This window comes from Coloeus monedula (assembly GCF_965178545.1).
Source record: "Coloeus monedula genome assembly, chromosome: 2".
Lineage (NCBI taxonomy): Eukaryota > Metazoa > Chordata > Aves > Passeriformes > Corvidae > Coloeus > Coloeus monedula.
In genome coordinates this window covers 105,921,528-105,945,580 of record NC_138782.1, presented here as the reverse complement: position 1 = coordinate 105,945,580, position 24,053 = coordinate 105,921,528, and the positions used below count along the sequence as shown (strand labels likewise).

Sequence of the window (24,053 nt, the reverse complement as noted above, 5' to 3'; positions counted from 1 at the left end):
TTTGTAAAAATAATCCCACGTGGGATTTGTAAGTGGGAAGAAGTTAGTTTTCAAAATACTTCTTTAGGACACCTTCACTAGCTGACTAATTAACGTCCTAAAACATGCTTATAGAGTTGTTAGTGCGCATAGATACCATGTTTCTGTTCTGGTGTTATGTTGGAGGTTTTTTGATCTAACTGTAAAGAAGGTTGGTTGTTAGTGTTAAACTATGCAAGATACTAATTATAAAACCTTTGCACCTATATCTTGAAGGCAAAAAGCCCCAGTTTCAAGAACAGCAAGTCCTTAAATAATCCTGTTTCTGTTCATGTTCTTGCTCTTTCCAAGGTTATCCCTTCCACCTGATGCTTCTTCTATTCCTTCAGCAATATTAATTTTTGCAGCTCCTCAGGAGCAGGAGACTGATGCTCCCAGATCTGTAGACCAAATAGGTGCCTCTCTGCAGCTTTGCACTGCAGATGTCATGAAACTGCATCTACAGCTGTTCAGAAAAGCCTATTAAACATTCTTTCAAGTAACATAATTAAAATCAGATACTGTGCAAAACTAAGTAGTTAGGAGATCTGCTTTATTTACTAGATGTGAGGGGTTTTAAATGCACCAGAAAATCATAACTTCAAGTTTCTGGTGCATTTCACAATTTTCACAAATCAATTTTACAAACTAGTCCACTGAATTTTTAATTTTAACGGGAAAAACTATGCAGAAACTTAAGGTCCTGATGACTCAGACTTCTTACAGCTGAGTACTTCTCACCTTGATTTCTTTAAGAAACACTCAAGAATGTTAAAAACCTGTTCCTTTAATAGTTTTTCATAAAATAGGATGTCTCATGATTAATTAGCTGAGTAATGACTTCAGTGTGCAATTTAAGGATTTGGTTTCGTGTCTGCATTCAGATGAAGTTTTCAAAAACATTTTCATATTTTGTAATAAAAGCTTTAATTCCAGTTTTCCAACAAGATTTATTGTATTAATTTTGCACAATTTAAAGTGAATTTAAGAACTTTTTAGGAAAATAAATAGGAGCAATTGTTTTGGTGTAAAATAAAAATTGACAGAGGCTGAAGCAGACCTCTTGCCCAGTTTCTAACATGAATTAATTCAATGGCTAGACAGTGTTCAGAATAAGAAAATAAAAGCAGAGTTAGACTTTATTTCCTGCTATGGTGGGGTTTTTTGAGCAGCTGTTAAGCTTTTCTTTTTAGGTTTGGAAGTTCTCAAATCCTTACTGTGTAGAAAATAGAGCGTATGAGGACCTGGAGGCATTGCATCCCAGAAAGCAGTTTGAACGTAGCAGAAACATACTGTGCTGGTACTCAGGTTTTTAACAAGGGGTTTTAAAAAGGTTGCTTCTCTTTCTCAACCAACAGGTTCGCCATAAAATGACACAGAAGGTTTATGCAATGAAGCTACTTAGTAAATTTGAAATGATCAAGAGATCAGATTCAGCCTTTTTCTGGGAAGAAAGAGATATCATGGCCTTCGCCAACAGCCCGTGGGTGGTTCAGGTAAGGAAGATGTGTAAATGTAAAATAATAATAATAGCAACAACAGCAATAGTAATGATGCTGATGCCATAAGTACTTCCCAGGTTTGAGGTGGTTTTGAATTTTCATTGAAACTTAAATCAAGATTTAGGTTCAGATTTTTACTTCTATAAAATACATTTTTACAGCAATTTCACTAAGTTTTGTGTATTTGGCTATGTTAGAAAGTAGATTAATTTACATTTTAGTCACTGCAAATGCATCATAAAACAGAACTAAGCAGAATTTTGTAATACTTACATAATTGTTTGGAATAATAGGGAAGTTATCTTTCCACTACGAAAAATTCTGTATAAGAATGTAGAAACAAATGTCAGTTGATCACAGGCAATTGGTGTGAAGAGTCCTTTAAATAGTCACTGTCTTTTCAGCTGCAGTTTGAAATATGGATGAGTGTGCAGCCCTGGTCTGCGAGACAGCAGGCTGTAGCAGTGGTTTCCTTGAAACCATCTTCTCTTAGTGGTCAGTTACAGACCAGCACTGGGAATATCCAAGTAATGGAGAGTAGACTTCTTCAGATGGTCTTGAACACCGTCACTCGTAGCTGTCTCATGACGTGTGTCATCAAGATGCTGGAATGTGAATTATGCCTTTGGGAACAATCAGTACTGATTATTGCCATTTGTTGTAACTGGTAAATTGCACTAGTCAACATAAGGAGTAGTGAAAGCGTGTGTTTGGAGAAATTGTTAGTCCTTAATTTTGTTAAATAATTAATTTAAATGCTCTCATATATATTGCCATGCTTCTGTATATTTAATAAGACTGGCTTTAGGTGTTCCATATATTTTTCATAACAATTTACCTCAGGTAAACAAAGATTTTTATTTAGATGTTTTGCTCTTTGAGCATGTTCTTTGCTCTTGCCTATATTTAGCAGAAATACTTAAACAAATAGATAATTTTTTTATTTAGTTCTTTGTTCTAGTAACAGTAATTGTCAGGAACTATTTTTCACATGCAGTTGAAAGTAACGAGAAATGCATGACTTGGATTTTCAAAGGAAACTGTCACAAGCAGGATATAAATGTGTGTCTGTATTTGTAAATAGCAGATGAACTAAAGTGTAGTTGCAATTGTGCCTTCTATGATTACGTGTATTAGTGTGATATATTTAGGTGATGTTGTCTAGAGGGGTAGGACACTGAGCTGGTTTGAAGAAAATGTAGGTCCTGTTCTGATCTAGAAACTGGGACAGATAACAGTGCTTCTCTGTGTCTAGTTTTCAATGTGAAAAACAAATGAAACAAGAGCCCTAGATAGTTTTAAATTTTTTTAATGAAATCCCTTGAGGGCAGTAACAAAAGTGCTGTATAAAGACATAGTGCTGTTATTTATTATTATGTTATATTAATATCTCTATGTGTGAGGATATAGAGATTATTTTGAATCTTCACTTAAATTTTAATGACCCAATGCATTATTGTACTCTATATTGTATATATTATCCATTTGTGCAAACACAGTGCAATATATATGTATTAAAATATAAATTTCTAATCTAGGTCTTCTGTCACAAGTTACACAGTTCATTTTAATCTGAATGTCAAATATCCATAATAACATATCCACCTTTCATGGTTCCTCATCCTCCACAGTCTACCTGATTCTGACTTTGTCCTTTCCACGCATCCTATTTTTCAATTGCCTTTTAATTTTGTGTGTGTAATTTAAAGATGTGAATGATTTTCATTTTTAAGGTAAGGCAATATTCCCTGAGAAATAAGGTGAGACTTTCAGAGACTTTCACACCAGTCGCTGAACAGTTGATAGTAATGTTTTTTGCTAGACTGAGCTATTTTCAGACCTGGTGATGACAGAGTGGAGTCTCCAAAACTTCGGCACTCTTGGTCTGAAATACATTTTAAAGAGACTGAACTGAACTTTCACTATCATGCCAGTAGGAAACATACTGACTGCAACTTAGACCAGACCAGTATTTTATTGTTAAGTACAGTATCTTTGAATTGTGTTATAGCTGTCTTCAGGAACATTTTGTTTTTATTTCTTATTTCAATATGTGTTGATTTAGGACAAAGTCAGCAGTGCAGTGACTTTTCAAACATGTACCGAGATAAGGAATTTATAATATAGAATATTTAGAAACAGTTTAAGATGCTCTCACTGTTCGGCTATTTTCAGATCAGAACATGATGCTCCCTTTTGCAGATTTGATACTTTGCGTTTTGACTCATTGATACTTCTTAATACCAAGAAACATGGAGATAGATAGACAGATAGATAAATGCCTATAGTATTAAAATAATGAGGAAATATTTTTCACTTTCTCAAAAATTATAATGAGGGGGTTTTGAAGTTCAGTAAATTTCAAGGTACTGTCATAATTAAGAGAAAAATGTATATTCGATGCATATTAAAAGTAATCTTGAAAACATATTCTCAGGTCTAATGAAACTTCAAGATAAAGGGCTTTATTCTTTTCCCTAGGTGTCTGAAAAGTAATTGCATTTTTTTCCTTTCCTTTTTTTAACGTTGCAGCTATTTTGTGCCTTTCAAGATGACAAATATTTGTACATGGTAATGGAATACATGCCAGGTGGAGATCTTGTAAACCTTATGAGCAATTATGATGTGCCTGAGAAATGGGCCAAGTTCTACACAGCTGAAGTTGTTCTTGCTCTTGATGCAATTCACTCCATGGGCTTGATACACAGAGATGTGAAGCCTGACAATATGCTTTTAGATAAACATGGGCATCTGAAGCTGGCAGATTTTGGCACTTGCATGAAAATGGATGAAGTAAGTATGCAACTGAATGATTTACCATCTATAAAACTGTAATTCTAAATTACATCTAAATTTAAGGTTATTGTCTTATGAAGTATAATACCCGAAGGAACACTCATCAAATTATCTACTTGGTTATAAAGCTGTTTCTTGCTTCCTACTTTTAAATATAAGAGTATTTTAAGTAGTGTAACTTTTTCTGTTATAAACTGTTCTCTCACACGGAAGAAGGACGTAAACTTACTCTTCGCTGTTTTTGAAAGCATGTGTATTTATGAATTTCTGAGGTACATTTTTTTTGCCAAATGTCTTAAAAGCTTGCAAGATAACTCTTAGTTTCAACTTTAATAACCTTGGAACAGTTCATAAGGTGACATTTTTTTGTAAATGAAATTATTTTATAGGCAAGATACATTCCGTGTGGTTTATTCCTGTATCTAATTGTTCTCATAGCATCCTCTAGTGGTCATTCAAATGAGGTCACAGTACGGCAGCAGTGGTATGTGATATATTGATCACAATCTGTTAGTTACTTGTCAAGATGCCAAGATGTCAATTTAAATGATGTAATTGTCCAGACTTTACCATGTACAGCCAAATACAGTTTTCTAATGAGACTGCATAGGAATATTTTTAACAGGATATTATCAAAAAAACTTGAAAATAAAACTACCTTTTGTAGTTCGCAGTCTTAGAATCTTGCCTAACACACAGTGTTATGCTGTAATTTACAGAATATGAAAAATCATAACAGATTCTAAAAGAATTGTATATGAATGTGTGTTATGATTTACCTGGTCTTTGAAAGTGTTCTGTAGTAGTGTTGGCTAGAGTGATCCTTTTAAGCTTACTTGCTTTTATGCTTTGGGTTTTTTTCTGTATTGTTTAGGCAGTGCTTGATATAATTTCTGCAATCTACTTAATTTGCATTTGCATCATTAAGTTAATGTCTCTTCAGCAGTATCTAGAAGTACTGTGTCTGGTTAGGGTGGGGTTTTTTTCACATGATGATATATTAACTTCATCATTGTCCGACTGCAGCTGTTTATTGAAGTTCAGTCTGTTTAGTTCTGTTGATGTTGTAGTTGTTACTCTAAAGGCAAAGATAATATTTACCTCCATTTTGTTGATTTACTTGCCTATATTTTAGAGGACAGCATTTACTTTAATTGAAAAGATCAAAAGTAGTACATGGTTTCTTAATTCAGTCAAAAATATTAATATTTGTTTTGAGTTTGTAGATCATAATGTCTTAAGGGAATCTGTTGTTCTGTGGAAGTGACAACAAAAAAGCATCAAAAAGCTCATAATATAAATCCTCTGTGCTGTTTTAGGGACCCCAGAAATGGTGGACCTACGCCTTTTACTTTTTTCTTCTTCACTTCTATTGTTAAAAGAATGGAATATTAAAATGTGGATGATGATACTATAAATGTGAGAAATGCATCCAAGTTTCTCGTAAAAAGTTACAGTGAGCTCCGCTTTAGACTGGGCATCATCAGCAGACCAGTGATCTCCTAGAGAAGTTAATTTTTTAAAAGATTACATTTTAAGTTCTTTGTATTTCTCAGATTCAGTGGAATGGCAAACATTTTTTCTACAGGAAGCTTTAGAAGTTGAGAGGTTCTGGATTGTCTCCAGATCTCATGCTACTTCTTAGAAAACATGAACACATCCCAGCTGTTTAAACATAATATTGGTGTTGGCAGACTGATTTGTAGAAAATATATGCTTACCCAATACATATTTATTTTTCTGGATTTGGATCTCTTTTAGCAGTTGTGAGCATTAGCATCTTCCTTATGCTGTTGAGACCCCAGGAAAATTTGTTGAGAGATTTTTCTGACCTTTGCTGTGGAATTGTGTTCAGTGTTTGCTTAAGTCAGCCAGGCCAGAACAGACACTTGCAGCCGAGTTTCTCCTTATCATTTTGTGGAAAGAGTTGCTAAGTGTTTTAGAAATCTTTTCCAGCATAAAAGGAACTGTTCTGTTTATGTAACTCAGTTGTAATAACTGGGGGTTTGCGGTGTTGTTTTTCATTGTTCGGTTGTTTTTTTTAAATTAGTTGTCTTTTTAAAAATCTACAACAAAGTGAGTATTTCTATTATTGAATAAAGAATGGAGTTAGACTCAAAAATTTAGTAGGAATTGTGGTTCCCTTTTTTTGCTATTTAGGTATGATAAGGTAGACCAGGGCAGGGCTCACCAGGCTCTGTCTAATCCTCAGGTGTTGTGTAAGAAACTAGACAGCTGCTGGCTTTGGTAGGCATTGTAGGGCCAGGAGCTCCCAGGTTGCCATGCATAGCACTGTCCTGTGCTAACTGAGCTTTCAGCAGAGCACAGATTCAGAGTATATCTGTTGAAAAATATATGACCAAAAGAAGGGATGTTTGCCACTTGGGATTATTGCCTCAGCCCAGGCAGTTCAGCTGAAAGAAGCAGTATGTTCTTTATGGCACCCAGCTTCTTTCTCACTGAAGCTTGTCCAGTGAAGAGGACTCTGCTGGATCCTTCCTGCCTCAGTCCCTTGTCTGCAGGACAGTGCACAAGCTGCCTGCAGCATTAACACCTGATATGTGCAATCCTCTCATGTTTCCACACAAACACCCTCCAGCTCTGGAAGGAACTTCCTGAGGGAGAGCCTGATTGTCAGCCTTGGTTCAAGACAGCAAGTCCTTCAGGTCTGATGGAGATCTTCCTGAAGATGAAACCTGAATTGCTTAGTCTGCAGCAATATAATAATGTTGAATGATGCTGGGAAACAGCAGTCTCACCACCAAGTTGTCAGGAGCAGCAAGAACATTGCTGTGTCTCCTGGACAGCCTATTTTTTTAAACTGTGCACTGTACATCTCTCACATAGCTGCAGCTGAGTTCCAAGGTCCACCATGATCTTTTGAGGTGATGAGAAAAGTTTCAGGTAAAACACTGGCCTGAGACTCCTGACATGTAACTGTTAGAGTAAGTGTGCTACTCGGGCATAAATAGAGGCTTGGTGTTTGAAACACAGGAGTAACACATCGCCCAGAGAATACAGCGCCATTTAAGTCTCTTCAGAATGCAGGGACTGCCAAGGTGTTATGTACTGGACAGAGGGCTTGTCCCTGTTTACTCAGCTTTGATGCCAGAGATCACAGAAGTGAGTCTGACTGTGGTATTTAAGGTGCCCAGTACTTAAAAATACGTACAGAACAACACCCAAGTTCTTGGAAAGAAGAAATGTGTAAATGAGTGGAACAGAAATCTGGGAATTTTATATTGAGGTGATAATGGTCCAGCCTCCCCAGGGATATGGTAGAATCCCCATTGCTGGAGGTTTTGTGATGCAGTTGGACAGGGTGCTAGATAATCTTATATAAGCTCCTTTTCCTATGACAGTTTGGGACAGATGATCTTTCAAGTTCTCTTCCAAGCCAGGCTGTTCTGTAAATGCATTTCTAGGTTAATTCCTGAGACAGAAGGTAGAGAGTGGTATGGGGAATAAGTACAACCAGCTCCACGTGCTTCAGAGAGCTATGGTCCATTGCAACTGGTGTTAGCATGCAAGGCCTTTTTTTACTGTGGAAATATTTTTTGTTTTACTGTTCAATTCTTTGGCATCTTCTCTGAAAACTTCAGGTGTTATTACATGGAGTTCTCTAGCATCCGTAACATTGTTGAAAAGACTTTCCTTTTGCTTCATACTAGCCATCAGACTTGGGTAGGTCTGGCTGGTTTTTGGCACAGCCTTTTGTTTGTTTAAGACTTCAGAAAATATCAACCTGTGTAACATATTAAAAAGTATTTTGCTTTGGTGTGTTAATTATAGAGGGATGGGAAATGGGGTGTTATTAAATGCTTAGGTGTCAAGGTGGTGAGGCTGTGACTGAAGCTGCAGACTTCAGAGAACTCTTTCAGCACTGTTTTGGTGACTTTGGTTTTAAAGAATCTCATTAGCCAGGGAGGGAGGGATTCAGGTGGCTTCAACTCGACTTGACTGAGCAAAAACTCAGACTTTCCCTTGTTGTAATTTTGTGTTTGGATAAGGAAGAGATAGACACATACCAGTGTTGGAGGCCTCGTTAAGTTGCCTCAGTCCTACTGGATGAGCAGAATCACATAACCCTAGAGCAATTCCTCCTGTGCTCAAAGTAAAGAGAGGCTTAGGCTTCAGAGAAGACATGTAGGTTAGTGCCCACAGTGCTGTGACAAGCTGGACATTCAGACAGTGGTTCCTGCCATGTGCTAGATCCGGTTTCAAATGCTGTCAGCTTTAGATTTCTGTAGTCTTTGAGCTTTAGTTTATTTTGCAGTGTTAAAGTGTGTTTGCCTGTATTTTTCTTTTCCCAGTGAATGCATTAGATCTTCTGGAAAGAGTTAACTTCATTTTCTTATCCCAGTATGAACAAGCTATGTGCTATCTCATCCAGTATAGAATGCAAAAGTTTACCTGCTCTTCATTCTGGAACTGAGCAGTTAAAATTTCTTTAGGTTTCAATTTTAGCATGGAATCATAGAAGATAATAGGCATTTGCCAGGAGTGCTTGAACTATTCCATAGGTCTCTACGGTATTTGGTCATCCCTTTAGTTTTTGCCTGCTGGTTCATGACTTTCTGGATTCTGTTTTAGTACAGAAATAAAAGTTTTTCACAGTTCATATTGTGTATGAGAAAGAATATTGTAATGTGGTGTCTAAGTTTTGCATATCAGTACAATTCCCAAAAAGGAATGTTTCTCTTATTTTCTTTAAATATATATTTTGACCTTAGTTGTTGCTACTAATATTCTGTATTAATATTCAGAATTAATACATATTGCCATTCATGCTGATGGCAAAATGCATGAAGAACCTTTGTAAGATGACTTAGATAAAATTTCAGATTGAGAAACAGAATAAAAGATGAGTGTATTTTTGGACTTCTCTAACTTCATCCAGGATTTCATTTCATTCATCTGTCTGATCTCTCAGGAGTGAATTCAGTGAATTTGATTAAAGGAAACAAGACTTATAACTCTGAACCAGAATGCTGGCAGATCTGATTGATGCTTCTGTGCCACTTAACCCGTACATTTTTAGTTTCTCAGTGTGAAGCAGAGGATGAGGAATCATTCCATTGATACAACTGTGGTAATATGTTAATAAAAAAAAAAAAATTAAAAAAAAAAAAGCTTTGCTGTTCCTTAAAAATATCTTCTCCTTTTATTCTTCTTCCTAGCTTTAAACAAAAAACAAGCTGTGTCTATAAAAATTTACCTATAACTTGATTTACTGCCTGAATAAATTGTTATGTATCTGCTTTGTAGGGCCTAGAATTCATAACTTGTCAAAATTATTCCAAAGTTTGTCCCTGAATTCAATCAGAAAAGGTGCAGTCTGGTATGGTGCGTAGCTTCATACTGAAACCAATGGTAAAAATAAAATTGTTGAATTTTGGGAAGATGAAGTTAAGAGAAATCATTATGGAGTAGGCAGGGGTAAGCACACTACCAAGAAATGTCATTTCAATCCACATTGCTTCTTGAATAAAAAAATAGTCTTTAAAACACGCTCCTCAAACCAAGTATTTTTGGCTATATTTTTTATGCTTTTCTGTCCTACTAACAGAGGAATTGGTTAAAGAGGTGCTCAGAAGCCCCTCGAACTGAGCTGTTTGTATTGTTACTGTTGCACAGACAGGAATGGTGCGCTGCGACACAGCCGTGGGGACGCCCGACTACATCTCGCCCGAAGTCCTGAAATCGCAGGGGGGTGATGGTTATTATGGACGGGAATGTGACTGGTGGTCTGTAGGGGTTTTCCTTTTTGAGATGTTAGTTGGTAAGTAGTGATTTCTTTTGCTAATGAGATTATCATTGAGTCTTTCCTGTGCCTTTAGCTGTACCTTGCTGCATGGAGGCTGCTCCTACCTCCCTAACAGCTTCTTTTGGCTGATGCTGCAGCTTAATTCCTGTTCTCTTTGCTCTCCGTCACTCTTACGCTGTGACAGCTGTTTGCGTGCTTGCTCAGTGATTAGTTCCCTGACTCAGTTCAGCTTAAAACTAATTCTTAGAATAGTTTTAACTAGGGTCATCTACCTCACCATGTTTGTGCCACCTCAGGCAGGACTGAGTTTGCAGGGGCACAAGAGATGAGAAAGGAATGGAAAGGGCAGGACTGTCCTTTTCTCCTTTTCCACAGCACATCAGTGTCTTCTATTAGGTCAAGATGAGGAAGTATGGCTTGATTCTTTCTTTTGTGCTTGAGTCAGGATTTTCTAGTAGAATACACTGGACTGCTATGGCATCAAACAAACAATATAATCTGTTAAGGAGATGAGTCATCTGCATCTTAAAATACAGTGAGGATCAGTATGATAGTCTGGTAGCAAAACACTCATTCTGGAAGGATGGAATTGAGCATACAATTATTAAAAATCCAAATTAGCATTTTCTGGGAATATTGCAGATTTGATGTTTCTGGTATCCTGAGCCAGGAAAGACACTTGAACATATGATGCTATTACTATTTCCAACTCTTTCAGAATTACAGCATTTTGACTTTACGAATGTGTGGTTTATAGTTAATAGTCTCTCATGAACAATTTTAGCAGTAAATAAAATTATTCAGTTCTTAAAATATTGGGCACAGCTGTCTGGAATGTTTTCTCACCATTTCAGAGCCTCTTTTTCCCCCCCCCTTGTATTTAGGAGGAAAATATTGCTTAATTTCTCCATATCCCACACACTGGGAGAAAGTATCTATTTTTGTCTGTGGTTATGTATCAGATTCTGGCTAAGGTCTTCTAAAACTTTGCACTTCAAATAAAGCACAGAAACTGTTTTGTTACTCTGGTTTTGATAAGCTGCAGAACTAATGAAAATGGTAATTTTATTATGAAAATGAAAATTTTATTGTGTGCTTAACTAAAAGGTTAAATGTTGGTCACATGATGAATCCTAACATTAGTTCAGTGACTTAAGATAGTTTTGAGGTGTGGCCAAAATCAGAGCTTCCAAGACAGAAGACCATTGAGAATAGGAAGGTTGGGAAAGAGGGAGGCAGCAGCAATATCAGTGATCCCCACCTGCAATGCACTGGTATGGCAACCTAATGAATTTACTAAAAGTCTAAAAGTGGTGTGTACCAATTTCTTATTTTGCTATAAAATGACAGAAAGAGACAAAAGTTAGGATTGTCGCATTTGCATTCTTTTGAAAGCAGAAAAGTTGTTGTCCGTTGGTCTGTTTGTACATTATTTCATGTTCGTGGCTTTTGAAATGCTCAGTTCCTTGTTGGAAAGCTGCAGCCTGCCATGCCAGATGATTCCTGCCTGCACACAGCACACCACAACAGAGGAAAGAGCCTAGCTCATGTGACTGATTGTTCACCTTCTCTATTAAACCTATGGATTAGCTGGGAGATAGGATTTCTGTAAAAGTTGCAGCTTCTTGGTTACACACCCAAACCATTTGTATGTTGAGAATGTTGCCCGTTAATTTGACTGTCAGTTGCCTTGTCGCAGCCTATTCTTTTCACTTGCCCCAGTTTTACCTTTCTTAAGTCTAGTTCCTTTGGAAATATCTTTAACTACAGCCTCAGCTGGAAACCTCTTGATGAAAAAGGTCTATGATTTTAAAAGCCACCTGCCATGTTTATATGGGCACTCAAGCTGATGTAATTTGTCAGTCAACAAGATTTATTAATATGGGTTTAACAGTGTGGTAACACACTGGGAAGGCTCCTGCTCAGAGCTGACATCCCTTAAGGAGAATGCCTCTCAAATGGTCTTTAGAGAGCTTTGGTGGATTCCTTCCAACAAATGTGCATTAGCAAGTCTTTAATGAGTTTTGGTCCATTTTAGCATTGGAGTATTTAAGGATTGATTCATATGCGTGTCAGCCATTATGTAAATTAGAAAATATATTGAGAGTCTTAAGGCAGAACAAAAGATGTATATCACCATAAAAAATTCTGGTAGTGATAGGCAGGATGGGAAATGGTGTAGTTTGTAACACAGATGTTTTAGGGAAGGAATATTTGTAGTAGTATACATTATTTTGTACCCTGCATGTCCAATTTTTTTCTTTTTCTTAATAAAAGACTCTTCTAGGTAAACTGCTTGTAGACTTTTCATTATATCTTTTGTCTTATTCAACTCACATAACTTAAACATGATGTAAAATCACAGCCAGTTTACTATTTTATTTTCAGGTGATACTCCCTTTTATGCAGACTCGCTAGTAGGAACATACAGTAAAATTATGGATCATAAGAACTCATTGCATTTCCCGGATGATGTGGAGATCTCTAAGCATGCAAAGAACCTTATCTGTGCCTTTTTAACTGATAGGTAAGTGCATATGTTGTTCTGGCACTGTTTTTTATTTTGGATGGTATTGGCTGTATTTATTTTGGATGGTATATTGTGAAAATTAATTCCTTCTACTACTTCTCCTGATCTCTGTTCAGATCTCTTCTGCCAAACCTCCTATTCTCTAGTTTTTCTTTGAGGTGTTTTTTTCCAGGTATTGTATTTTATTTCTATGAGCACTTCAGACAGGTCTTGTTAACAACACAGTTTGTGCTGGACAAATCCTTCCAATTGCAGTAACAAACGTGTAAGGCTGAAAGTAATTCGTAACCTCCAGGGCAGTGACAAAATTGTTTTGCTCAATGTCTGTGTGGGTGTTACATAAAAAAACTGGAAGCAAAAACTTTTCTGAAAGTAAGCATGTTCTTACTGAATTTAAGGTTTCTTAGAGTGTTAGAAATTTTTTTTCATTTGCTTTGTTGCATTAATTGGTAAATACAGCTAACAAACCTGCAAGGTTATTGTTATCCTAGAAGTTTCCCTTATGGGACTAAGTCACTAACTGAAATTAAGCTGTGTAAGCTTGTTTTTGACCTGAACACTTACATTTTGTTTAGTTTGAGAAAGCAGAGAGAATCTCCGATTTCACTGATTTAAAAGACCAACAGTGTAGGTCCACAGTTAACTCTGGAATGATGATGACTTCTTATGCTTTCCTGTCATCATCTGAACTCAGCTGGAGCAGGGCATCTGGCCACTATAGAAGGAGGAACTGGGAAAACAAAATGCATTATAATGGGTTTTGCATTCAGAGAGATATTGTTTGCTGTACTGAGCAAGACTGTGGTTGGTCAGGAAGGATGTGCTTTATTTAACAGTATTTTTCACCATTAGTAGCTGAAGGGTAGAGAGAAAGTATGATTAGAATTTAATAGTGTAAATGTGGTAAGGTGGACTTCCACTACGTGTGTCCCTCTTCCTGTTTATATTTAACACAGGGCTTGAGCAATTTATTTGAAACAGATGCTGCGTGATCGCTGCTGAAGCACTTGAAGAAGGACTAAGCATCGACCCTGGGATTTATTGCTTCTTTTCCATGCATTGTTTTTATGTCCTTTTCTTGCACGTAGTTTCAAGAGAGACTCCTCTGTTCAAACGAAAAGTTTCTTGTTGCACTTAAGATTTACTTCGTGGCAAATATCAGCAAGAGACGTGTCAGGGTTAGTTGTGGGGCAGAGGATGGAATTCTTAGAATATTTATTTTAGTCCAGCTTTGAATAACTGTTCTGTGCAGCAAGTTAGACCTTCCTTCACTTGCGTCTTACGGTCTGTCATGTGGTTTGGCTCACACGAAAGTTCTGCAGTATTATTTCCCCCAAGGGTGTTGAGTTTTTGTTTGTGTTTTTAGGGTTTTTTTTAGTTTTTGCCTCAGTGCTCTCTTTCTTGCTTTACTCCCCACGTGGCAGACTTCAGATTCTGGATATTTTAGCAGTTACAGGGAGAGCGCATACTAAGACTCAGTACATTTTATATAAGAAACTACAGATCAGTGGTTGGTGGGTTTTAAATTTTGGTTTTGTTTGACCATTAATGTGGTTAACACAGACAATCTTTACTGAAAGTTTAATTGCTGCTTATGGACAAGTCAGAATTTAAATTTAAAAAAAAACAAGAAAAAGCTGTTTTTTCCTAATGTGACTTCCTAATTGCTGTTTAGGGATGTGCGACTTGGGCGAAATGGGGTAGAAGAAATAAAGCATCACCCTTTCTTCAGAAGTGATCAGTGGAACTGGGACAACATTCGAGAGAGTAAGTAAATTAGATTAAAAGTTCTATTTTATTCAGTATTTGCAACAGTAGAAATGAAAAAAAGAACTTTCAGCTGTATAAATTAAGTATTTTCTATCTATCAAGAATCTTGTTCAAATATTCATATTTATCACTTGTATTATAAAACCTCATACGAGTAAGGGTTAATAAATACACATTTTTCCTACTGGAATTATCTCACCTTTATCATGTTTTTAACGTAGACCTTTCCATTTTCAACAATGGAATTGGGTGTTTCAGAATTTTAACTAAAAGGAATGCATGTTAGGTTTTGTTTCTCTGGTCATTTGTTCTTTTGAAGTGGGTTTTTTTGTTTTGTTTCATTTTTCTTTTAATCTACAGGTAGTTAAGGCAGTAGTTTGACAGTGGTCTTGTTAGTTTTACTGCTTTTCATGTAAGGTATTGAAAACGTGATAGCTTTAGGTAAAAAAGGAAAGTATGTCAGTTCAGCTCTTAAGTTTGTCATAACTTCTAAAGTTATATATTTACTAAGATTATTTAAAATGATGGTTGTATTTAAAGTTCTATTCTCAAGTGTGATTACCTGAGCAAATATGTCTTGCATAATGGATGGTCTATGCATTAGGCAACTAATACAAAAATAGATTGGTCTAGAAAAAACTGTTCACAGTAGTATTTCCAGATCTGCTGTCTGGTTAATATATATTTTACTCCAAGTTATTTAAGGACAACTTAAAATTACAGTCTTTTAACACTAGAGAGATACCAGTATATAACAAGTATATAGCAAGACTGAATCTTGGAGTGAAATGCATCTTTTTTCCCCTTTTTTATAGCTGCTGCTCCCGTTGTTCCTGAGCTTAGCAGTGATATAGATAGCAGTAACTTTGATGATATTGAGGACGACAAGGGAGACGTGGAAACCTTTCCAATCCCCAAAGCCTTCGTGGGAAACCAGCTGCCTTTCATAGGATTTACCTACTACAGAGACAATTTGTATGCGATACTTTGAGATGCATTTTTAAAAACATACCTGCACATTTCTCTTCTATTCTTTCATTTTTTTCACTCAAAATACATAATTTATTCCTTACATTCTATTAATTTATATCCAGTTGTGAAGATACAAAATGCAAACTTTGAGTAAAATAATTAATTGCTATTTCAGTTATTTCGATAACTCTGATTAAACAGTGTATTTTTATATGCACAAAATCATACAATATCTTAAAAAATCAATTAAGGTTAAAATTCTGATAGATTCATAATTTTTTTTCTAAAATGGTTTTTATTAGTTACTTTAGAAGTTTACATAGCACAATAACTTTCTAGAATTCATTTTGAATAATTAAATAATTATATTAATTAAAAAATTACAAGCAGCTGTAGTTTTATAAATATTCTGTTAAGAAAAGATTAAAATCAGAAAGATGCACTAACACCAAAATAAAACAAGCTCCATTCTGAGAGCAGCATAGGACAAATTGAGACTTGAGAGAATTGATTAAAATGGCAAAGTTGCCAGAGTTGTTGAAAACTTGAGTAAGAGCTGGAGGGATTTGTTTTTGTTTTTGACAGGTTGCTAAGTGACTCCTCTCAGTCTTGCAGAGAAAATGAATCTGTGCAATCTAGTAAAAATGAGGTTAGTGCCTTTTTTCCTTAGTATTAATGGTATGATTAACTAATTCTGTGAAGTCTGTTAAGAAAAGACTAAGTGTAAAGTAAGTTTTTAAGCAGTTTTGTCAGGGGTTTTTTGTCTTTTTAATGATCCTCAATAAAAATGATATTTTCTATTTACAGGACAGCAAAGAGGTAAGTATAGTATCTGAATTATGAAAGGAATAAAAAAATTCCTACATAATTTTATGTGGATGTGAAGTATCTTAAATGTTCACCAAATTGTTAGCAGTAAACCAGTTGTATTTTGAAGCAGTTGTACTCAGTGTTAAGGTGCTACAGTATGAAAGTAAATGAATACTGATTTTTCTCAAATTCTTTTTGCAACCAGAATTTCTTTGGAAAGCCAATGTGTGAGACTCTGTTTGCTACAGACAGCATTACTCTTGGGAAGGTCCCACACTTACATTAATGATTCATGACTGATTTATTCAGAATTTGAAAAAGTAAATTGTCACCTTCAGGGATAAAGGAATGTTTAACTCATACTCCAGTTGGAGCATATGAAGCATGTTTATCCAGCTTTTGAAGATTGACAAATGAATTTAAATTTGCATTGTAGGAAAGCTATGGTTTTTTCATATACTTACTTCATTATGTTGCTTAAACATTTGTATTATTCAAGTGTACATAGTATATTGTTAACATTTCTTAAAACTTACAATTCCTTTTCAAAGTTTAAAAAATATGTAAAGGAAATGCATTATGTATTGATCAGATAAATTTAAATGCAAATGTTTATTAGAGTCCACTTCCTTCCTGTCATTGATGAATAGATGAATGGTTTTAGACTTCACCTTTTAAAGAGAAATGGTACTGCTGTTTAAAATACATATGGTCACATTCATGATGTTTGCTTTATGTTGTGATAGTAAATGCAGATGGGAAAATCTTGCATTTCACTTCTGACATCTTATTTAGTTTGTATTTTCTCAAGCAATGAATCTCTGGTTTTGATGTCCTTTTCAGTGTCCCTGTTCTGGAAATTTTCTAATTTTAACAATTATAAAGCATTTTACAAAACCACATTTTTACATTTAGTGTTTGGGGGTAGAGGAAGAGGAGGAAGGGAGGAAAATAAATGCATTTGAAAGCCTGAAGTCATGAGATGAATAAAAAATTTATTATTTATAATTTATTTAATGAATATTTGGGTCCCGGACTCACAAATTTTTAAAAAAATATTTTAGTAAGCAAAACAAAGCATTTCCTAACCTGAAAAGTGTTCATTAGCTTCCAAGGTGTAAGATGAAGAAATTCTTCTTTATGTGAGGTCACTGAACATGTTTAGTCATATTACCTGAATGTTGTCCAATTTGGTCATGTACACCCCTTTTTTATTTTTTCATTTCATTTAGAAAATGCTATCCAAAAACATCTGCTGCAGTGGAAAGTCTCTGGCTGCAGAGCACAGCAAAGGGCCGGTAACAATGTTTTTTGCCCATATAAATTTAATGACTCACAATCTGTGGCACATAATTGTGTTCAATTCAACTCATCATGCAACAAATTTTGTTGCTATAAATCCATATACTTAAAATCATCAGAATTAATACCTTGTAAAGATGTAACCTTCTAGTGATGGTTTTAAAATAATATACTGGAAGATGGAATTAATTTTCCTCGCTTTCCCTTGTTTTGTTATTTAATTGAATTACATTTGTTTTCTGTGAAAACATTTTTATATGTGGGCCATGCTTTTTTGATATTTTACACAGTTTCAGAAAAAACTAAGCAAGCTAGAAGAACAGCTCAGTAATGAATTGCAAGCCAAAGATGAACTAGAACAGAAGTACAGGTGAGAATGTTTCAACATGTTTGGTATGTTTATAAATAAGTTTTATTAGACCTTTTGTTTTTGAATACTTATAAAAGCCTTTTAATCCACTTTGGGGATTCCCAACCCTGCAAGCAGACCTCACTCACTGTAAGTTGCTCGCTTAATTCTTGCTACTGCTGTGACAACTGGGGTGGTTTTATTGGGGTTTGTTGAGGTTTTTTTTGCTTTAACTCCCTATAAGAATTCTCACTGTTATTTTAGTGATTTCTCCAGTCCTTGAGGTTTCATGCTATTGCTGAAAATAGAATATCTTGCATAAAGTTAATGAGACAAAAGTACCTTACATAAAATTAGTGAGACGCATCCAAATATTCTAATTTCTATATTATCAGCAGGGTTTAAAGTTACTTTTCAAATTTGTTCAGGTCTACAAGTGTTCGTTTAGAGAAGATAGCAAAAGAGCTCGATGAAGAGGTAAGGCCATAGATTTCTTACTGGAATTAGAATTTTAAACACTTGTGCGTGGCTTTTTTCTTTCGATAACAGCAAATTGCTTTTGAGGAGCTGTATATTTTGTAGAAAATAACACCAGTTGATTCCTTGGTATTCGTAAGCATGACCTTGTCGTCACTGCTAAAATATTTTCATTATGATTTCTGTACTGTAACTGCACATTTCTTTCCAGAACTTGTTTTTACCATATTCCTAAGTTGGCAGACAGCATGATACAAATATCCCATATAGATTTTAAAAATTGAAGGTGTGAGAGCAGTGTTTCCAGAGGAGGAAGGCCATGCTTTGCATTGTTTGGTGTTAGTAAAAGGACCCTATTTCTTGCCCAGCTTTGCACTTTACTGCTTCTACAAATTTGGATGTGGCTGTGTACCACTTAATGTATTGCTCATGCAGGTGCATGTCAAGATCTTACCATACATGTATGTTTCTGTGCTCCCAGAGTGACTGCTTAGGCAGGTCTACCAGGTTTGTCAAATCCAGATGATCAAACAGTATTTAAATTGCAAAGCTCCTAGCCATAGACATCCTGGACTGGATTTGACCACGTGTTCTGATACATTGTGTTTGCAGCAGGCAGATAGACTGGCTTCCTCCATTACAGACTACACTGAGTGCATGAGCTGTGTTTTACTGTGTAAGAATACCACTCATGTGTGTGTAATTAGTGGTGTATTTTTTTAAATGTATCCAGATAACTTCAAGGAAGAATGTAGAGTCTGCAGTCAGGCAGTTAGAGAGAGAGAAGGCTCTTCTTCAGCATAAGAATACAGAATACCAGAGAAAAGCAGAACATGAAGCAGATAAGAAACGCAATTTGGAAAATGAGGGTATGTTGAACCATGCTTGAAGGTTCCATTTTGATGTGGGTTTTTAATACTTAAAATAAATGAATTAAAGTTCCAGTTGAAGCGTTTTCGTGACAGTGGTTAACAATGTTGAATTGTTTTTGTTGCAGTTAATAGTTTGAAAGATCAACTTGAAGATTTAAAAAAGAGGAATCAGAACTCTCAAATATCCAATGAAAAAATCAATCAACTACAAAGACAAGTATGCCAACTTTATATTTTTTTTCTTTTAAAATAATCACTGTTTGAAGTACTGATTTTGGTAACAGTGGAGGGATTTGAAATGTGTAATTGCATTTTAAAAGCTGTTCTTTCTCAACAGGTTTTGGTGTTCAAAAGTAATCTTAAAATATACTCCTTCATATTTCTTTAATCCATAAAACCTAGTATTCTGTAGTAGAAATAGTGGGTTTTATATTGTAATTGTTTCTGAAATATGTTTTAATCAATCTTAGTTGGATGAAGCCAATTCCTTGCTGCGGTCAGAGTCTGATACTGCAGCCAGGTTAAGGAAGAACCAGACAGAAAGCACAAAGCAAATCCAGCAGCTTGAAATTAATAATAGAGAACTACAAGATAAGAACTGCCTGCTAGAGAATGCAAAACTCAAACTGGAGAAGGAGTATCTCAATCTTCAGTCAGCTCTAGAATCAGAAAGGAGAGATCGAAGTCATGGATCAGAGATTATCAGTGATTTACAAGGTATTCCTGCAAATCTTTTGAAATTAAGATTGCTTCTTGTTTCTGGTTTGGGTGGTGTCATTTGAGTTTCAGACTGTGACTAGATAAATGTGCTGTTTTATAAAATGTTACGAAATTGTGAAGAGCATTTAAGAGAAAATGTGTGATAACATCTATAAAACATTATTGATAACTTTTAAAATCACCCCAAAGGAGAAGTTCTTAATAGTCAGAATTAGAAGCTGTTACATTTCAAAAATGTTATCTCTAAATAGCTAAAGTACAGTCTTGTTTTCACACACTGGCCAGCCTCACTGATGTTTTGGTAACTTTTAGGTCGAATATCTAGCCTTGAAGAAGAAGTGAAAAATGGAAAGAGTGCTTTAGCCAAACTGGAAATGGAGAAGAGACAATTGCAGGAAAAGCTCACAGATTTAGAAAAGGTAACAGCAGTGTTAAGTGAACATTGGTGTTACATTCTTATGAAATTTTTGAATTTGTGCTTTTATTACTTGAGACATTGAGACCAAACCTATACAAAAAGTAAACCTTATTTTCTGCTTTTTTTGGTTTTTTTTTCAATTTGAGAAGTGGGGGGAAAAAAGACCTAATTTCCCACAAAATCATGATACATTATATTTCTAAAGTACATAAGTACCTAATAATGTACTCTGGTGTGTAGCTCAACAGCACAGTAGCAACATTTCATTTCATGTGTGGAGTTCTTTAGACTCTCATTATTGCCAAAAATAAAAGAGCCTCTGCTAATAGGATTTTTTTAACAAATTTGTTACTGAAACAAAAGTCTTGAAAAATTTCTTCAATAAACTTAATCTTTGAGCTGCTCTTATTACATAATGTTGGTTGTTAAGGCAGTAATTCTGTAATTGTTTGTAACTGGGGTTGTCACCGTACATTTTTAGAGTGCTTTGGCATTCACAAAAAACAGTTGTAGAAATGAGTTGTCAGTTAGTTCGTTAGCCTGAACACTTTCTTCTACTCTGTGGATCCTTCCAAGAAGCATGTTGCTGTTGTTCAAAATTCTGCCACTAACCTGATATATTTAATACTTTATTTCAAGTTTATTTTTTCTTTAACAGGAAAAGAGCAACATGGAAATAGATATGACATATAAATTTAAAGTTATGCAGCAGAACCTTGAACAAGAAGAAGCTGAACATAAAGCCACAAAAGCACGATTAGCAGACAAAAACAAGATCTATGAGTCTATAGAGGAAGCAAAATCTGAAGCCATGAAAGGTATGTATTTGACATCACAATTGGACTTAGGCATGAATTACACAAAGTAGATAATAAAATCTTTCACTGTGCATATTGTGGTACATCTCATGACAACTGAAATACCATGAAGAGAGGGATAATCACCAAAAAATTCCAGAAGATGGCTCTTACTTTTGAATTAAATGGCTTATGTTTATTGCAGCTAATTAAAAAGCTACCTACAGATCCTGTCCGTCCAATTGCAGAGCATTCACAAAAATTTTGAGCGTGCAGATCTTATTAAGCAAAAATGATTCAGTAGTAATGGCTGAGTCACTTGGCATATCAGGTTTCCAAACAGCTTCAGCTTTTTGATTTTATAATATAACAGAGCACAGTAGATTTAAATGTTTTATTTTTAAAATTCCACCCTTTTTGTTCATCTCAGAGGTGTTGCAGATAAACTGGAAGTTATCTAGAAACTCAAAAGTAGGAAATAGCTCTGTCAGAAATGCTTGCAAAATCATCCTCTGTGTGTGTGTTTACTGTGAAAATTTTAATTAATCACTTTCAAGTAGTCTTTCTTTTCAGTTTTAAAAGGAGAAACATCTGGCTTATTGTTAGTACAGAGCAGACATCCTCTTCCCTTCGGCCTCCAAAATCTGCCGTTTTACACTTCACTGATGCCTTATATCTTTTACTTCACAGAAATGGAGAAGAAACTTTTGGAAGAGAGAGCTTTAAAGCAGAAAGTAGAAAATCGGTTGTTGGAAGCTGAAAAGCAGCGCTCCATGTTGGACTGTGATCTCAAACAATCGCAACAGAAAATAAATGAGCTCCTTCGGCAAAAGGATATACTAAGTGAAGATGTAAGGAACATTGACAGAAGGAGTCTTAAGTCAAATCTTGTTTTCAATGTCCTAATATTTTTCCTGTTATGGCTGTACTTAGAAATATTTGTGAATAAAAATGGCAACAAAGTTTTCCTTCTCTGTCTCTGGAACTTTAAAAAGTCTACTTCATGGAATGTGGTGTCATTTTCCTGAAATATTTCAGCATTATTCATCTTAAAAGGTTTTTCTTCTGTAGTAAGGTAAATGCTGTGAGACTGACATGGAAAAACTAGGTAATTTAATGTGGGCTACTGCCTTTATTCAGGAAGCAGCTTTGATTTACCAAAAGATGTAAAGGAAGTCAATTAGAGACTGTTTAAATCTTGCTTTCCTGTGTAGATCTGTAAAATTCACAGGTGTCTGTTTCTTTTTCAGGTAAAAAACTTGACATTAAAAATAGAGCAAGAAACACAAAAGCGCTGTCTCACTCAAAATGACCTCAAGATGCAAACGCAGCAGGTCAACACCTTGAAAATGTCAGAGAAGCAGTTAAAACAGGAGAATAACCACCTTCAGGAAATCAAATTAAGTCTGGAAAAACAAAACAATGAACTCCGCAAGTATGCAAGCTGCTCTATATGCTTTACTCATGTTACTGATTTTTGAAATATTTTTGGAACAAAAGTTGGGAGCAAAATTAATTTTAAAAAATTGCTGCAAAGAATATGCTGTTCTACAGTGAAAAACTTAATTGTTCTTTAAAACAATTTACAGTGACTCTAACTGAGACTTGCCCTAGCGATTCAGCAGTGTATAGGTTTGTATTAAAAGATGTTTGTTATCCTGAAAATCTTAAAACACACAGCTTAAATATGAGTCTGAAGACTTTAGAGAAACAATTAACTGAAGGTCTAGGTACTTTTTTTTAATGATGTAGAACCTCAGTAAGAGGAAAGTTACTGGAATTTTTAGACTAGGAGAGCTTATCAGAGTTGGAAATTAATACTACTGCAGAGCTACAAAGCATAACCGTTGGAAATATCTAGTACTACTATCTAGATCTTTAAACACATTTGTAGGACCTTCTGATAGAAGTGTCAGCAGTTCTTCAAGGTCTTAAAAGTAGTATTTGCACCTGATAGTAAGTAAGGAGATAAATTTTTTTTTTTTTTTTAAAAGAGCTTTCATGTGAATGAAAAGATGAGATTTCCACACATATCAGATGAATCTCAGTCCTAGTGCCTTTATGACTTCTAATGTTTTATCTCCCTGTGCTTTGTCTTTTCTGTCAGCAAGATGCACTTAGTCATGTAGAAGGTGGCCATAATGTGGAACACTGGCAGAAGTCTTTTCTGCTACATTTCTGTTGTTATGGAATTGACTGTTGTTTTAATAACAAATGAATTCAAGAAAATACGTGTGTCAAGGAATACAGTCATTCACAGACTGTGCTCTAGCAAATGACAGACCCAAAACAACCAGTCAGATCAGTGACATTTTACATGGAAATAAGATTCTGTTGGTGGCTGATTACTTTATCAGTGTCTCTTACGGGTTAAACTTCGTGACACTGTTGTAGTTGGTGTGTTAACAGTATTATTAGTGCAGTATTCTCAGCTGTCCAAGTGAAAAAGAGAGCTGGTACCCAGAGGAAGCTTCAGATTTAATAGCTGATGTTACTTAGGACAGGAAATCATTGGAGATCTCAAGAGTATGAATGCTTTTTTGTTTACTGCTTTAGAATATCTTCATATCTCTTAAGCATGTTCTTCCTTTCCAGGGAACGTCAAGATGCAGATGGGCAAATGAAAGAGCTTCAAGACCAGCTCGAAGCCGAACAATATTTCTCAGTATGTTTTATGCTGCTTTATTTTTATATCAATCTGTTTACTGAGTACAGTGTTGGATTTTCTTCTTCCCCCTCAGCCATCAGATGTTTCACATCTCTAACCCAAACCTACTTGTTTCTCGTGCCTCTCTTCAGTGTTGTCTGCAGCCTTGATCTTGATTACTGAGCAGTATGAAAGAGCTCATGTTGAGAAATGTCCCAGCTTTGTGGGGAGTTCAGAGGGAGTGAGTCAAGCAGCACATTTTTCCACAGTGTGAATAATTTTCTGCTGGTTTCAGGCCTTTTGCAT

The 24,053-nt window shown here is 35.5% G+C and overlaps 1 protein-coding gene across 5 annotated transcripts in view; it reads left to right on the top strand.

The window, feature by feature from the left end:
• The window catches only part of ROCK2 (Rho associated coiled-coil containing protein kinase 2), a 105,999-nt gene that overhangs the window by 57,642 nt on the left and 24,304 nt on the right, over nt 1-24,053 (top strand). For all 5 annotated transcript variants that reach the window (XR_014227364.1, XM_082303116.1, XM_082303118.1 and 2 more), the window contains exons 4-20: nt 1,377-1,514; nt 4,053-4,313; nt 9,954-10,098; nt 12,472-12,610; nt 14,289-14,380; nt 15,199-15,358; nt 15,941-16,004; nt 17,758-17,837; nt 18,245-18,293; nt 19,027-19,162; nt 19,291-19,382; nt 19,636-19,882; nt 20,198-20,304; nt 20,962-21,121; nt 21,791-21,951; nt 22,351-22,535; nt 23,696-23,765. Coding sequence is in view for 4 of the 5 variants with exons in the window: in XM_082303116.1 (XP_082159242.1) it covers nt 1,377-1,514; nt 4,053-4,313; nt 9,954-10,098; nt 12,472-12,610; nt 14,289-14,380; nt 15,199-15,358; nt 15,941-16,004; nt 17,758-17,837; nt 18,245-18,293; nt 19,027-19,162; nt 19,291-19,382; nt 19,636-19,882; nt 20,198-20,304; nt 20,962-21,121; nt 21,791-21,951; nt 22,351-22,535; nt 23,696-23,765 (2,286 nt within the window). In the remaining variant the exon portion in view is untranslated. The remainder of the gene's footprint in view (nt 1-1,376; nt 1,515-4,052; nt 4,314-9,953; nt 10,099-12,471; nt 12,611-14,288; nt 14,381-15,198; nt 15,359-15,940; nt 16,005-17,757; nt 17,838-18,244; nt 18,294-19,026; nt 19,163-19,290; nt 19,383-19,635; nt 19,883-20,197; nt 20,305-20,961; nt 21,122-21,790; nt 21,952-22,350; nt 22,536-23,695; nt 23,766-24,053) is intronic.